This window comes from Oncorhynchus keta, chromosome 36, assembly GCF_023373465.1.
Source record: "Oncorhynchus keta strain PuntledgeMale-10-30-2019 chromosome 36, Oket_V2, whole genome shotgun sequence".
Lineage (NCBI taxonomy): Eukaryota > Metazoa > Chordata > Actinopteri > Salmoniformes > Salmonidae > Oncorhynchus > Oncorhynchus keta.
Window position 1 is genome coordinate 15770022 of NC_068456.1, and position 16930 is coordinate 15786951.

The 16930-nt window shown below is 47.1% G+C and overlaps 1 protein-coding gene across 5 annotated transcripts in view; it reads left to right on the top strand.

Moving 5' to 3' along the window:
* Positions 1 to 16930, top strand: part of tp53bp2a (tumor protein p53 binding protein, 2a) — a 56067-nt gene extending 39137 nt beyond the window's left edge. For all 5 annotated transcript variants that reach the window (XM_035754317.2, XM_035754318.2, XM_035754321.2 and 2 more), the window contains 9 exons: positions 3967 to 4077; positions 4293 to 4417; positions 6461 to 6866; positions 7913 to 8748; positions 9705 to 9842; positions 14418 to 14551; positions 14712 to 14878; positions 15110 to 15309; positions 15444 to 16930. In XM_035754317.2, coding sequence (XP_035610210.1) covers positions 3967 to 4077; positions 4293 to 4417; positions 6461 to 6866; positions 7913 to 8748; positions 9705 to 9842; positions 14418 to 14551; positions 14712 to 14878; positions 15110 to 15309; positions 15444 to 15485 — 2159 coding nt within the window. In that variant the 3' untranslated portion in view covers positions 15486 to 16930. The remainder of the gene's footprint in view (positions 1 to 3966; positions 4078 to 4292; positions 4418 to 6460; positions 6867 to 7912; positions 8749 to 9704; positions 9843 to 14417; positions 14552 to 14711; positions 14879 to 15109; positions 15310 to 15443) is intronic.

The following is a 16930-nucleotide window of genomic DNA, read 5'->3' on the forward strand; positions in this document are numbered from 1 at the left end:
ACCCCTGTTAGTACAGACGGGCTCTGGTTGTGACGTGACTCTAAGCTCAGAAGGTAGCCTACTGCCTGTGTCCTCTGGTGGGACTGTTTCTTCTACCAATGCCCCTAACCAGAGATCTAGGATCAGTTTACCCTACTGCTAATTTTAACCTAAAACATTAAAGGAGTTGAAAACATACCTGACCTTGAATAAGTGGTTAAAGTCTAATGAGGTCTCTTGACAGCCGTGACACATATATTGTGCTGCGATTGAATCGGCCATGAGGCTGTTGCTGTGTTTTTCCTCCACTCAATGGAGACTTAACTTTGACAGGGTGGAATCGCAGCCCTCATGTCGCTGTGTCAGAGGTTGAACCAGGGAAAGCTCAGTGGTATCCTCTTCAGTTTGGTAACATAGCTACTATCAATTGACCTAATCTACTGTACATTGGCACTCAGTAGTGTTCATTTAATTCTGTAATAACATATTTTATCCACCAGAGGGGGTATCGTGCAGTTTGCCTTGAGGTAGAATGATAATTTTGCCCTTTATCACATGCTTCGTAAACAACAGGTGTAGACTAACAGTGAAATGCGTACTTACGCATATTTCCCAGAGATTGATTTTTTTTAAGAACACAAAAAAAAACACAAGGAATAAATACACAGTGAGAAACGATAACTTGGCTTTAAACAGTACCAGTCAAAAGTTTGCACACACCTACTCATTCCAGGGTTTTTCTTTATTTTGCCATTTTCTACATTGTAGAATAATAATGAAGACATCAAAACTATGAAATAACACATTGAATCATGTAGTAAGCAAAAAAGTGTTAAATAAATCAAAATATACTCCATTTGAGATTCTTCGAAGTAGCCACCCTTTGCCTTGATGACAACTTTTCAGTTCTTGGCCTTCTCTCAACTAGCTTCACCTGGAATGCTTTCCCAACAGTCTTGAAGGAGTTCCCACATATGCTGAGCACTTGTTGGCTGCTTTTCCTTCACTCTGCGGTGCAACTCATCCCAAACCATCTCAATTGGGTTGAGGTCAGGTGATTGTGGAGGCCAGGTCATCTGATGCAGTACTCCAACACTTTCCCTATTTGTCAAATAGCCCTCACACAGCCTGGAGATGTGTTGGGTCATTGTCCTGTTGAAAAACAAATGATAGTCCCAATAAGTGCAAAGCAGATGGGATGGCGTATCGCTGCAGAATGCTGTGGTAGCCATGCCGGTTAAGTGTATCTTGAATTTGAAGTAAATCATGTGTCGCCAGCAAAGCACCATCACACCTCCTGCTCCATGCTTCACGGTGGGAACCACACACGCGGAGATCATCCCTTCACCTGCTCTGCGTCTCACAAAAAGACAGAGATTGGAACAAAAAATCTCACATTTGGACTCATCAGACCAAAGGACAGATTTCCACCAGTCTAATGTCTGTTGCTCGTGTTTCTTGGCCCAATCATAGCGGTTTATGGTTTTTGCGACTCTACTCGAATAAATGTTCAAAGTTCTTAATTTTCCGTATTGACTGACCTTCATGTCTTAAAGTAATGATGGACTGTCGTTTATCTTTGCTTATTTGAGCTGTTCTTGACATAATATGGACCTGATATTTTACCAAATAGGGATATCTTCTGTTTACCAACCCTACCTTGTCACAACACAACTGATTGGCTCAAACGCATTAAGATGGAAAGAAATTCCACAAATGAGCTTTTAACAAGGCACACATGTTAATTGAAATGGATTCCAGGTGACTACCTCATGAAGCTGGTTGAGAGAATGCCAAGAGTGTGTAAAGCTGTCATCAAGGCAAAGGGTGGCTACTTTGAAGAATGTCAAATATAAAATGTATTTTGACTTGTTTAACACTTTTTTTTTTGGGGGGGGATTCCGGGGGGAAATCTACATGATTCCAGGTGTTATTTCATAGTTTTTACGTCTTCACTATTATACTACAATGTAGAAAATAGTACAAATAAATAAAAACCCTTGAATGAGTAGGTGTACATTTTTGACTAGTACTGTATATACTGTACGTATAGGAACTCAGCTGGGGTCTCAATTTACTGTTGAGCGTTAGATTAAATAATACACAAGGTGCAATTTTGAAATTTGGTTGTTCATATGCAGTCACTCAATTAGCCCATGCCAGCTATTTATTTATTTGTAAGTTAGTCTAGCGGGCCAGCTATCTAAACTTGTAGTTACCGGTGTGGGGCCCATTGATCATCAGTATAAAAAAATGCAGAAATGTGTCTCTCCGCCTCAAGGCAACATGAGTAGAATTGCAGGAAATGAACTTTAAAACTAAAAAAATGTTCTCTTCACTGTCACGAGGGAACGCTGCTAAAACGCTTACACTACGGGCTTTGATTCAGTCAGATTGCATAAATACAACACTAAACACACACACACACACACACACACACACACACACACACACACACACACACACACACACACACACACACACACACACACACACACACACACACACAACCAGTGAAAGGCCATGCACAGACGTTGGCCTGTTATTATTCTCTACTCACGCACTTGTTCACTCACTCGTTCAGTCTGCCTAAAATAACTCCCCCAGTAGAAGGATTTTTTGAAAGAGGGAGAGGGGTTGACATTGAACATCAATGATATGACACCAAAGCTGGTGATTTCAACTGCTAAACACAGCACCACAAGGGACCTCCTTCCCTTTTTATCTATCCTCCTTTTCCTCTTCGGTCCATCTTTTCCTTTACACATAGTCTCCATTGGAAGCCAGGGAAACGTAGGAGTTAAAGTACCAGATTTTCCCCAGTCTGCTGTGATGTTGCATGCGATCACTTCTGCGTGATGAGCCAATATGCAGTGGGAAAGAAGAGGGGGACAGATTGGAAAGGGAAGAGGGGAATCTGCAGCCTGTCCAAACCCCTCCAGAGCTCTTCTCCATCGAGTTGTAGACTGACGGGGAGGGTCCCTGCCTGGTCCCAGATCCAGCCAGGCCATCTGAACCCCTCACCATGCCCACACTGGGCCCCCTGCTTGGGCCTGTAACGGACCGGACCTCTGGATATCTAAGGCTCCTACCTTTTCTGTCTTGTTTTTGTTTATTTTAGAAGCCATGTTCTTGCTTAAGCCTCTGAAAGACTTGCGGGCTAAGAGAAAAGGTACACACTCCCTCTGGTGCTGTGCTCTGTGTGTATGTGCTCTCTCTGTGTGTGTGTGTGTGTCTGCTTGAGCTTGCTGTGTGTTACCCTTTCAGAGGATGCAATATGGGCTTAGTTGTGTGTGCATGTTAGAGAGAGGGAGAGAGTGTGTGTGTGTGCACATGGGGGTATGTTTGTTGTGGGAGAACACGAAAATACATTCTTATTTAATGTTTTCATTGTCATCGCTTTTTCTGCCAGATCTCTGTTTGTGTTGCTGTGAGGCGATACTGCCTGTTTGTTGAATTAAACTGTGCCCGATCCCATTCTCTTTCCACGCTGGATTCCTCTGCGTTTCTAACTGGGTCAGTTGGAACAAACACATTACCTCCAGCAGAACTGACGGTCTGACAGCCATGTGGTTTCAGACTGGCCCAGTCAGCTCTAAATCAGTTATTGAGGAGATGTGGAAGATGGGAAGAACTAGATCTACCACATTTTGCCCTCCTGTACTGCAGTGCACGTTTTGGTTTTTGCCCCGGCACGACACGGTGGATTCAAATAATGAAAGCTTGCCGACGACTTTGCTATTTGAATCAGCTGTGTAGTGCAACGGCAACAAACCAAAACGTGCACCCAAGGGGAGACACAGGACCGAGTTTAGGAAACACTACTGTACGGTCTTCATTTTCCGGAGGAAAGGGAAGTCCCAGTCACAGGGGTTTTCCTGTATATTATAGCTTCGGCCAGAACTTACCATTGGTTTGAATTGAAAGTATTGTTAGAAAACACCCCTTAAACCACAACTCCCTTACCACCCCCACCCCCTCTCTCAGGTAAGCTGGCAGAGTGGGGCACTTCTGGACCAGAGTCCAACAGCAGTAGTCATGGGTCATCCTCCATACTGCCCAGAATGACCTCTGACTCCAGCGCTAACACAGAGCAAGGTAACCACCACCTCAGCCCAACCACACATAAATGTTACTCCAAGACTCGACCACACAATGACTAGGTATGTAGTGGCCAAATCATATCTGCCTGTCCACACAAACATGGCTATCTTTGAATTAGATACACAGTCCAGATAGGGTTGTGCCATTGTTTTCCCTGTTTGTGTCTAGTTGTTATGTTATGGTAACACCTGCGGTGGTGTTGTGTGTAGGTGAGACGGAGAGCATGAAGAGGGACCGGCGGGTGCGTCCGTTCTCCATGTTTGAGCCCACTGAGGTGCCCGCCTCCTCCCTCCGCAAGAACCAGAGCAGTGATGACCTGGTCAGAGACGCCCAGGTAAGAACAGTGCAACTGAACCAAAATGGTCGCTTTGCTGTTTTTACTGCGGACCCAAAATAGCTGGTGTCCAGGAAGTTGAAAACGTGAACTTCAATTGAACTGAATCCAATACCTGCCGACCTTCCTACCAGCAGCTTAGAGTAGTTTCACACGCATACAGTGCATTGGGAAAGTATTCAGACCCCTTGTCTTGTTCCACATTTTGTTACGTTACAGCCTTATTCTAAAATGGATTAAATAGAAATAAAATAATCCTCAGCAATCTACACACAACACCCCTTAATGACAAAGCGAGATTTTTTTGCAAATGTAAAATGTATTAACGTTAAAAAACAGACCTTATTTACATTAGTATTCAGACCCTTTGCTATGAGACTCGAAATTGAGCTCAAGTGCATCCTGTTTCCATTGATCATACTTGAGATGTTTCGACAACTTGGAGTCCACCTGTTTTAAATTCAATTGATTGGACATGTTTTGGAAAGGCCCACACCTGTCTATATAAGGTCCCACAGTCGACAGTGCATGTTGGAGCAAAAACCAAGCCATGATGTTGAAGGAATTGTCCTTGGAGCGCTGAGACAGGATTGTGTCGAGGCAGAGATCTGGGGAATGGTACCAAAAAATGTCTGCAGCATTGAAGAACAAGAACACAGTGGCCTCCATCATTCTTAAATGGAAGACGTTTGGAACCACCAAGTCTCTTCCTAGAGCTTGCCGCCTGGCCAAACTGAGCAATCGGGGGAGAAGGGCCTTGGTCAGGGAGGTGACCAAGAACCCCATGTTCACTCTGACAGAGCTCTAGAGTTCCTCTGCGGAGATGGGAGCACCTTTCAGAAGGCCAACCATTTCTGTAGCACTCCACCAATCAGGCCTTCACGGTATAGTGGCCATTCGGAAGTCAATCCTCAGTAAAAAGGCACATGACCACCCGCTTGGAGTTTGCCAAAAGGCATGAGAAACAAGATTGGGAAACAAGATTCTCTAGTCTGATGAAACCAAGATTGAACTCTTTGGCCTGAATGCCAAGCATCACGCCTGGAGGAAACCTGGCACCATCCCTACGGTGAAGCATAGTGGTGGCTGCATCATCATCATGATGTGGGGATGTTTTTCAGCGGCAGGGACTGGGAGACTAGTCAGGATCGAGGCAAAGATGAACGGCGCAAAGTACAGAGATCCTTGATGAAAACCTGCTCCAGAGCGCTCAGGTCCTCAGACTCGGGTGACAGTTCACCTTCCAACAGGACAACGACCCGATGCACACAGCCAAGACAGCGCAGGAGTGGCTTTGGGACAAGTCTCTGAATGTCCTTGAATAAGAGTCCGGACTTGATCCTGATCGAACATAGAGAGAGACCTAGAGACCTGAAAATAGCTGTGCAGCAACGCTTCCAATCCAACCTGACAGAACTTGAGAGGATCTGCAGAGAGGAATGGGAGAAACTCCCCAAATACAGGTGTGTCAAGCTTGTAGCGTCATACCCAAGAAGACTCCATGCTGTAATAACTTCCAAAGGTGCTTCAACAAAGTACTGAGTAAAGGGTCGGAAAACGTATGTAAATGTGATATTTATTTTCTATATATATATATATATAAATTAGCAAACATTTCAAACTGTTTTTGCCTTGCCATTATCTGGTATTATGTGTAGATTGAGGGGGGAAAACAATTCAATCAATTTTAGAATCAGGCTAACGTAACAATGTGGAAAAACTAAAGGGGTCTGAATACTTTACGAAGGCACTGTATGTACCTACCATACAAACACATGTACACAGTATACCTTCAACAGGACATTTGATCCCCAATGGGGTCTTCTATGCAGAACTTTGAGTGGAAGCCTGTGAGTAATGGGGTTAAATGATACGTTCTATTGTAATGGGTTAACTGTAATGTAGTTATCATGAACATTAGCTCTTGACATGTGTGTGTGTGTGTGTGTGTGTGTGTGTGTGTGTGTGTGTGTGTGTGTGTGTGTGTGTGTGTGTGTGCCTATCTGTCATCTAACCATCTCCTCTGTCTACTCCTTTCTCCAGTCTGCTCCTAAAGCTGCAGTCAAGGTGCCCCCACCCGTCGCCAGCAAACCGAAAGCCCCCAGTTGCGCCCCCTATGGCAAGCCAGGCCTCAACACCGGTACATTCCCCAAGGCCAAGCCCCCCAGCCAGCAACAGCACCCCCAGGAGGCGGCCAAGGCCCGCGTCCCACTGCCCCCCTCCCAGAGCCAGACCCTGCCCCTGCCCTCCAAGCAGGACCCCCCTCTGGCAGCCACCGTAAGACCCTTCACACCAGAGCTGCCTAAGGACCTGAGCAAGCCCCAGACCCTGGCAGCCAGCTCCATCTACTCCATGTACACTCAGCAGCCCACCCCAGGCAAGCCCTACCCACCGGCCATACAGGGGTCTCTCAACAGGAGCCAGAACCGAGGCAACGGATTTGTCAGTGGTAAGACTATCTTCTGGTTCCTCTTCATTTCCTATTGACTGTATCTGGACTACCGTCTGTCTGGAGACATTTGTCTATTTCTCTAAAGAATGAATGAAGAGGATTGATTTCGCAATGTGACCTTGCCAATCAAGGCCGGTATGTGAACCATGGCTCCAAAGCATTTCACTGAACACCAGTGTACTAGAAACAGTGTTGTCTGCTCTTGTTATTTTCTTTGTTCTACACTGACTGGTAGATTAACTCCTAACAGAGACTTTAAAGCAGGCTGACGTCAGTCCTATGCTATGTACCTAGGAGAGTACAGTGATTCATTTAGCCAGCGGAGAGGGTCCTGACTCAGAACAAGCTGCAGTTAGTGAATCTAATTAAAGATAATAATCCCTGAGGCATGGCAACCGATAAAAAGCAATCCTCCTCGTCACCCTGTTAGTGTTAACAGGTTGCACATACGCAGATATGTCTGACTAAAGTGAAGCAGAGGACATGAACTCTCTGTAGTCTGCAGTGGCCAGGAAAAATTGTGTGGTCCTAGTTCTGATAAGATGATATACGTATAGGATATAACAAGAACCTAGAGTTTTTCCTGGTCAGGTCACATGATCAGAAGAAGCTCTTGGGTCTTTCTGACAGTGGCTGTGTCCTAATTTGTAAAAGTGAGGTATTTAGTGTACTTGGAGACTTCACTAAGATGTCCATAATGCCAGGTTGCACGTGTCATCCCTGCCCTGTGGATCTCCCTCAAGTCAAATCCACCAACCTGACCTGGCTGACGCATGGTGACACACACCAGTGCTCAGCCATGCAGTCAGGAGAAGCACCTTCTGTTACAGCTCTGATCCTCAAACACACTTCCTCACGTAGGCTACTCCCACTATAAACATTCTAAGCTGTGTGTTGCCTGCCTCAACAACAATAGATTGAAACGTTATATTTTCGCCAATCCTTGTCCTGGAGTGTTGTTGTGTACCAGCAGGAAAATAGGTTGTCTAGTTGATGGTATCTTCAAAGACCACTTTAAAGTCTGACCTACTCTCTGTGTGTAGTGTACGGTAAGCCTGTGATCTCCGGTGGTGGCCCCCAGCAACCAGAGAACCCATACAGCGAGCAGCGGCACTCCCCAGACCAGCCCTCAGAGGTGGACCACGGGGCACAACAAGGCCCCCCCACCGAGGGCCAGCAGGGGGAGACAGAGCGCACTCCCCGTCCCCTCAGCCCCACCAAGCTGCTGCCCTTCATCTCCAACCCCTACCGCCATCAGAGTGACGGGGACCTGGAGGCCCTCAGGAAGAAGCTGTACAATGCCCCACGGCCCCTGAAGAAACGCAGCTCCATCACAGAGCCCGAGGGCCCCGCCGGGCCCAACATCCAGAAGCTGCTTTATCAGAAGACCACGCTGGCTGCCATGGAGACCATCCTCACCACGCCCACAACACCCGAGGCTGTAAAGGATGCGGGAGGGGCGTTGCCTGGTGTTCCAGGTGCCCAGATTGTTGGGGAGAGCAGCCAACCGGGAAGTGTGAAACTGGAGGTGCGTGACGTCCCTCCTCCCACCCCTAACCACCACCTCCCACCCCCAGCAGAACAGACTACCCCACCAGCCATCCCAGAGGGAGACAGAGAGGTGTTCACGCCCCCTCCCCATCCACCCCACCCTGCCCCTCGACCTGACCAGCCCCGGTTCCCCCCACCGCCCCCTGCTGCTGCAGGCATGGAGGAGCCCAGCGCACCCAGCCTGCAACCTCCTCCAGAGAGTTTCATGGAAGAATTCCCCCCCTACCCTCCACCACCTTACCCCAGCGGGGCTGAGCAGGAGATCCTGGGGGAGGACACCTTCAGCATGCAGGCACCGGAGGTCACAGGACAGGTCACATTGCCACCGGTAAGGAACCTCATTTTAAGTACCTTCCATGACACCCATAAACACCAGCCCACAATCAGACACAACCATTCTACTTGCTGCAAATAGCTTTAACATCACAGTCCTAAGCCATATTAACAATAGCCAACTGTACAGTACATGTTCACCTCCGTTGACCTCATCTCACCCTGGCTAGCTACCCTCCACCCTCTCACAGGTTATATAAGCACAGTAATCCTGATCAAGTTTTGTAGAAAGTGGAACCTGTTCATTAGGTCCTAATCTGACATAACATGGCTGCATTTCAGTAAGCATTCACATTCCCTCGTCCAAAGCTGACATTGAAATGAGCTTTGTTTATTTTCTGCCCTGTAAGTTAACAACAAGTTGCATTCCATTGTTGATCCCATACAGGCATGTTTGTCAGTGGGGTCCTACCCTTTGGAGTGTTGATGAGTGGTCTGACCCATTTTTGTCTCCCAGTCCTTGCTCTCTGCCGCTAAACCCAATGGACAGCTGTTAAGACCCAAAAAAGAGCCCTTTCTTTCATGTGACCAGTAATAGCTTATCATCTGGTTGTGTAATAATCGGGATGTTTAGGAAAACCTCAGTTTGTTTCATGACTGGTTTGGCTCTGTTAGTCAGGTCAGTATTGGTCTAGTTGCAGAGGGAACAGGGCCCTTCAATCTTGAGTAGATGCTGTATTCATTCAAAAGATACTCTGGATGTTCATTCCAATCGTTTATGCATTGCATCCAGTTTCTTAATATTTTGTGGATTGGAACCCATTTATATGAACAGCGAGTAGATTGTTCTACGCGACATACACAGACGTGCACAAATCAAATCCATCCAGACAGAGCACTAGCGAACACCCTCAGACACTTCCTCGTGAGAGCGTGTCATCTTGGCTGTGAGATATCACCTAGGTGTGACGTTGTGTAAAAAGTGTACTCCTCTCCGTGTGTCTGTACTAGGGGAAGAGGACCAACCTGCGTAAGACCGGCTCCGAGAGGATCGACCACAGCATGAGGGTGAAGTTTAACCCCCTGGCTCTGCTCCTGGACTCCTCTCTGGAGGGAGAGTTTGATCTGGTCCAGAGGATCATCTACGAGGTAACATTTGTGGATGTATAGGCACTGTAGTGAATACCATATCATATTTCCTGAAGTGGACCACTAAGTTATTTTTATTCATTTTTTAAAGACTTTCACAGACGAACAGTATTTACAAGTGCTTGTGTGTAGTAATTGAGCAGCTGCTGAAAAATGAGCTCCTGTATATATTGAGATTTAAATGTTTTTAGAGTGAAGTACATCGAAAAAATCAAGAGAGAACTGCAAGACTCAATAGAAGACAAAACAAGGAACAAACCAAAAAGACAGGCTTTTGAAAAATTAACTATTTTTCATAAAATTGTACAGTTATCTTAGCTATCTGAATTGCTAGCAGAATTGTTTACTTGTTGCTAAGCAGTTGCTAGGGACTCTCCTGGAAGAAGCTAGCTAGCTTACAAAGAATAACAACAAAAATATCTAGTTAACAGAAGAAACGAAGACAAAATAAGGACAAAAGAAGGACAGAAGAAAAAGGAAAAGAAAGAGGACAACAAAGTGAAACAGTCAGCACTTCTATTGCAACCGTATTTCGTCGTCCTAACGTAGTCTACACTGCTATCTGCCCAGCAGCTAGCCAGCTAGCAAACGTCCACCGTCTACCGAATAGCAGCACTGTAGAAACTATTACACTCAACTGAACGACTTGATTAGTGTAGTGTTAGCTAGCTACGTAGTTGTCTTTGCTGTCTTCGTATCCAAGATAATTGTGTAGTTTAGAGCGTGTAGTCTTAGAGTGATTATCTTAATTTACCGAGGTTAGCTAGCCAGCTATTTGTCGTCCTTAACGTAGGAGACACTGCTAGCTAGCCAACAGCTAGCCAACGTCTACTGAATAGAACTTCCGCACTCAACAACCCGGTCGCATTCTGCTTCGCTCCACAGGTAGTATCACATTTTCATTTCATTTCATTACAGCACAACGGTTTGATTTGTTTGATCGTAGCTAGCTACATAGCTAGCTACATAGCCGTCTGTGTATCAAAGATAATTGTGTAGTCTAGAGCGATTTTCTAGGTTAGCTAGCCAGCTATTGTCGTTCTTTTAACGCAACGTAACGTAATCAACACTGCTAGCTAGCCAGCTAGCCCCGAATAGCAGCACTGTAGAAACTATTACACTCAACGGAACGACTTGATTAGTGTAGTGTCCAGCCTACAAAGTCAACAACGCAGCCACTGCCAGCTAGCCTACTTCAGCAGTACTGTATCATTTTAATCATTTTAGTCAATAAGATTCTTGCTACGTAAGCTTAACTTTCTGAACATTCGAGACGTGTAGTCCACTTGTCATTCCAATCTCCTTGCATTAGCGTAGCCTCTTCTGTAGCCTGTCAACTATGTGTCTGTCTATCCCTGTTATCTCCTCTCTGCACAGACCATACAAACGCTCCACACCGCGTGGCCGCGGCCACCCTAATCTGGTGGTCCCAGCGCGCACGACCCACGTGGAGTTCCAGGTCTCCGGTAGCCTCTGGAACTGCCGATCTGCGGCCAACAAGGCAGAGTTCATCTCAGCCTATGCCTCCCTCCAGTCCCTCGACTTCTTGGCACTGACGGAAACATGGATCACCACAGATAACACTGCTACTCCTACTGCTCTCTCTTCGTCCGCCCACGTGTTCTCGCACACCCCGAGAGCTTCTGGTCAGCGGGGTGGTGGCACCGGGATCCTCATCTCTCCCAAGTGGTCATTCTCTCTTTCTCCCCTTACCCATCTGTCTATCGCCTCCTTTGAATTTCATGCTGTCACAGTTACCAGCCCTTTCAAGCTTAACATCCTTATCATTTATCGCCCTCCAGGTCCCCTCGGAGAGTTCATCAATGAGCTTGATGTCTTGATAAGCTCCTTTCCTGAGGACGGCTTTCCTCTCACAGTTCTGGGCGACTTTAACCTCCCCACGTCTACCTTTGACTCATTCCTCTCTGCCTCCTTCTTTCCACTCCTTTCCTCTTTTGACCTCACCCTCTCACCTTCCCCCCTACTCACAAGGCAGGCAATACGCTCGACCTCATCTTTACTAGATGCTGTTCTTCCACTAACCTCATTGCAACTCCCCTCCAAGTCTCCGACCACTACCTTGTATCCTTTTCCCTCTCGCTCTCATCCAACACTTCCCACACTGCCCCTACTCGGATGGTATCGCGCCGTCCCAACCTTCGCTCTCTCTCCCCCGCTACTCTCTCCTCTTCCATCCTATCATCTCTTCCCTCTGCTCAAACCTTCTCCAACCTATCTCCTGATTCTGCCTCCTCAACCCTCCTCTCCTCCCTTTCTGCATCCTTTGACTCTCTATGTCCCCTATCTTCCAGGCCGGCTCGGTCCCCCTCCCCGCTCCGTGGCTCGACGACTCATTGCGAGCTCACAGAACAGGGCTCCGGGCAGCCGAGCGGAAATGGAGGAAAACTCGCCTCCCTGCGGACCTGGCATCCTTTCGCTCCCTCCTCTCTACATTTTCCTCCTCTGTCTCTGCTGCTAAAGCCACTTTCTACCACTCTAAATTCCAAGCATCTGCCTCTAACCCTAGGAAGCTCTTTGCCACCTTCTCCTCCCTCCTGAATCCTCCTCCCCCTCCCCCCCCCCCCCCCCTCTCTGCAGATGACTTCGTCAACCATTTTGAAAAGGTCGACGACATCCGATCCTCGTTTGCTAAGTCAAACGACACCGCTGGTTCTGCTCACACTGCCCTACCCTGTGCTCTGACCTCTTTCTCCCCTCTCTCTCCAGATGAAATCTCGCGTCTTGTGACGGCCGGCCGCCCAACAACCTGCCCGCTCGACCCTATCCCCTCCTCTCTTCTCCAGACCATTTCCGGAGACCTTCTCCCTTACCTCACCTCGCTCATCAACTCATCCCTGACCGCTGGCTACGTCCCTTCCGTCTTCAAGAGAGCGAGAGTTGCACCCCTTCTGAAAAAACCTACACTCGATCCCTCCGATGTCAACAACTACAGACCAGTATCCCTTCTTTCTTTTCTCTCCAAAACTCTTGAACGTGCCGTCCTTGGCCAGCTCTCCCGCTATCTCTCTCAGAATGACCTTCTTGATCCAAATCAGTCAGGTTTCAAGACTAGTCATTCAACTGAGACTGCTCTTCTCTGTATCACGGAGACGCTCCGCACTGCTAAAGCTAACTCTCTCTCCTCTGCTCTCATCCTTCTAGACCTATCGGCTGCCTTCGATACTGTGAACCATCAGATCCTCCTCTCCACCCTCTCCGAGGTTGGGCAGCCCACGCTTGGATTGCGTCCTATCTGACAGGTCGCTCCTACCAGGTGGCGTGGCGAGAATCTGTCTCCTCACCACGCGCTCTCACCACTGGTGTCCCCCAGGCTCTGTTCTAGGCCCTCTCCTATTCTCGCTATACACCAAGTCACTTGGCTCTGTCATAACCTCACATGGTCTCTCCTATCATTGCTATGCAGACGACACACAATTAATCTTCTCCTTTCCCCTTCTGATGACCAGGTGGCGAATCGCATCTCTGCATGTCTGGCAGACATATCAGTGTGGATGACGGATCACCACCTCAAGCTGAACCTCGGCAAGACGGAGCTGCTCTTCCTCCCGGGGAAGGACTGCCCGTTCCATGATCTCGCCATCACGGTTGACAACTCCATTGTGTCCTCCTCCCAGAGCGCTAAGAACCTTGGCGTGATCCTGGACAACACCCTGTCGTTCTCAACTAACATCAAGGCGGTGGCCCGTTCCTGTAGGTTCATGCTCTACAACATCCGCAGAGTACGACCCTGCCTCACACTGGAAGCGGCGCAGGTCCTAATCCAGGCACTTGTCATCTCCGTCTGGATTACTGCAACTTGCTGTTGGCTGGGCTCCCTGCCTGTGCCATTAAACCCCTACAACTCATCCAGAACGCCGCAGCCCGTCTGGTGTTCAACCTTCCCAAGTTCTCTCACGTCACCCCGCTCCTCCGCTCTCTCCACTGGCTTCCAGTTGAAGCTTGCATCCGCTACAAGACCATGGTGACGGAGCTGTGAGGGGAACGGCACCTCAGTACCTCCAGGCTCTGATCAGGCCCTACACCCAAACAATGGCACTGCGTTCATCCACCTCTGGCCTGCTCGCCTCTCTACCACTGAGGAAGTACAGTTCCTGCTCAGCCCAGTCAAAACTGCTCTGGCTCCCCAATGGTGGAACACACTCCCTCACGACGCCAGGACAGCGGAGTCAATCACCACCTTCCGGAGACACCTGAAACCCCACCTCTTTAAGGAATACCTAGGATAGGATAAAGTAATCCTTCTCACCCCCCTTTAAAAGATTTAGATGCACTATTGTAAAGTGGCTGTTCCACTGGATGTCATAAGGTGAATGCACCAATTTGTAAGTCGCTCTGGATAAGAGCGTCTGCTAAATGACTTAAATGTAATGTAATGTGAAGTGTAATGGCAGGTTAGCATGGTAGCTGGTAAACCATCGTACTCAAAAAGTTTAGTCTTAACGTTTTGTAGTCTTAGCTGTTAGCTGATGATCATTTGTACCGAGTGTGTATTGTGTACAATAATGTGTGTTTGTGAAGTGAGTTGTAAAGATCCACCTCTCTCTCCTGTCTCAGGTGGACGACCCTAGTCTGCCTAATGATGAGGGGATCACAGCCCTCCACAACGCAGTCTGTGCCGGACACACAGAGATCGTCAAGTTCCTGGTCCAGTTTGGTGTCAACGTCAACGCAGCCGACAGCGATGGCTGGTGAGTGGACGCTACCAACAGCTCTGATTCTGACTCTTAACACAAGCCAGCGAGGGAGTCTGACACGTCCATTTTTGAATGTATGCTTTTTCTTCCTTTCTCTTTCTACCTCTCTCTCTCTCTCTCTCTCTCTCTCTCTCTCTCTCTCTCTCTCTCTCAGGACTCCGCTGCACTGCGCGGCCTCCTGTAATAACGTGCAGGTGTGTAAGTTCCTGGTGGAGTCCGGAGCAGCGGTGTTTGCTATGACCTACAGTGACATGCAGACGGCAGCGGATAAGTGTGAGGAGATGGAGGAGGGATACACCCAGTGCTCCCAGTTCCTCTACGGTCAGTAGTTCAACAGCTACTGGTACAAATAGCCTCGAGTGCTATGTCAGGGGAAAGTCTCTGTTTCTCTTTGCATTGAAGAGACAGTGGGCAGTGTGGTTGTTGATGATGCTGTACTAGTGATGGTGTATTTGGATGCACACCTGTAGGTGTCATCTGCATTTGGCGTTTGTGTGTATATTTCTGTGCGTGTTCTTCCTCCGCTAACACCCGGTCTCCTCTTTCCTCCAGGTGTGCAGGAGAAGATGGGCATCATGAACAGGGGAGTGGTGTACGGCCTGTGGGACTACAGCAATGACAATTCTGATGAGCTGGCGTTCCATGAGGGAGACTGCATGACCATCGTCCGCCGAGAGGATGAGGACGAGACCGAGTGGTGGTGGGCGGGCACGGGCGACACGGAGGGGTACATCCCTCGGAACCTTCTGGGAGTGAGTCGCACTGTGTCAGAACTGCGTTTCGTCAAGTTAAACATTTTACTGAATAACTTTCCATTAAGATGTTGACTGGTTGCTAGTGTTCCAATGTATCTAATAAGGTGTTTGTGTGTCTGCTTTCTCAACAGCTTTACCCAAGAATTAAGCCCAGACAGAGAAGCCTGGCTTAGACCCCTTGTCAATCCTGAACTGTAAATATATCAGGAGGCATGGACACTGGCTGCATCTCATTGGTCCAATACCTCTCCTCATCTTGTCTCCTTCATCTGCTCTGATCTGTGAAGTAATATGGGGGAAGATTGAGATGGAGCAACAATTGAGATGCAGGTCCACACAGGCTTTATTTAATAGGACCGTACAAGTAGAGGCCAACAATCACGTGAAGAAACGTTGCGACCAAACCACATGAAGGATTTTAAACTGACCCAAGAACACTACAGACGGGCCTATGACCACTGACTTTGGCCCATCTGAGGCACTTTTACATACCAGGAGAAGAGGTTTACCACACATATTTTCCCAGACCACTGTGTGTGTATAAGACACTAAAGGCATTATGTTTCTCTACATGTTTGTCGTATTGTTTTCCGACCAAGTATCTGCATTTATGGATATTGATCAGAATGTCTGGGATAAATGTAAAATGGAACAAACAGTATTTTTATGTTGAAAGGTGATTTTTACACTTTTACATAGTTTTTAAAACTGTTATTCTTTCATTTTTAACCTCGTCAGAAAGAGCTGGAGCTGAACAATGTGTTAGTTGAGTGAATGAATGAGTGTAATACATGATGAATGTGATGAATTTTGTATGAACAGGTATTCTGTTACCTTATGTCATTTCCTGTTTTTAGTGACTGTGTCCCACTCAGTATAACTACAATAGAAGCCCATGTTTCAGCATTGACCCTACTGTACTGGCAAGGGTTAATGTCTGAGTGTGTACCACTGTTCAACTTATCAAACTGGGAATGAAATGATGAAATGTATGTTTGGTTGGTGAAACGTAGCCTATACCACTGTTGAATGAGCTATTGCTTTTGACTCTTGTTCTTCGATGATGCTAAGATAGCCTGTGGTTCAGAATATTTTCTAAGTGAGCAGATATAAGCAGCACTCGTTATATTTCTCTACACTGGCTTAATGGTGGAGATATGACAAACAGATAAGTACTACAGTTGTGCTATTATCACAATAGACATTCCTCGGAAACTATGACATCACTAGTGGAATCCACAAGTCATCTGTTTCTAAAATGGCGTCCCTGCATTTAAATGGACCATTTAGCCATGTAGGAAGAATGAGAGGGTTAACTTCAAGGAACCTTATTCACACGCTATGTAGCTTGGCTTGAAGAGTAAGAGATGGTAGAGATGAATGCTTATAATGTCAGACAAGGTGTCTTTCCTTAAAATCTCTAAAGCAAGTTTAATGAAAACTCAATCGGCTCATTCATAGTAAGGAATTCTGCATCAACTCATCAGATTCAACAGATGGATTTATTTTTTTTATGTTTTATTATCGTTCTTTTTTTGTTTTGTCCCACTATAACCTCACATGTAGAATTGTAAACATTTGCAATAAAATACGGACCTTCCGGATCCGGTGGCATGCA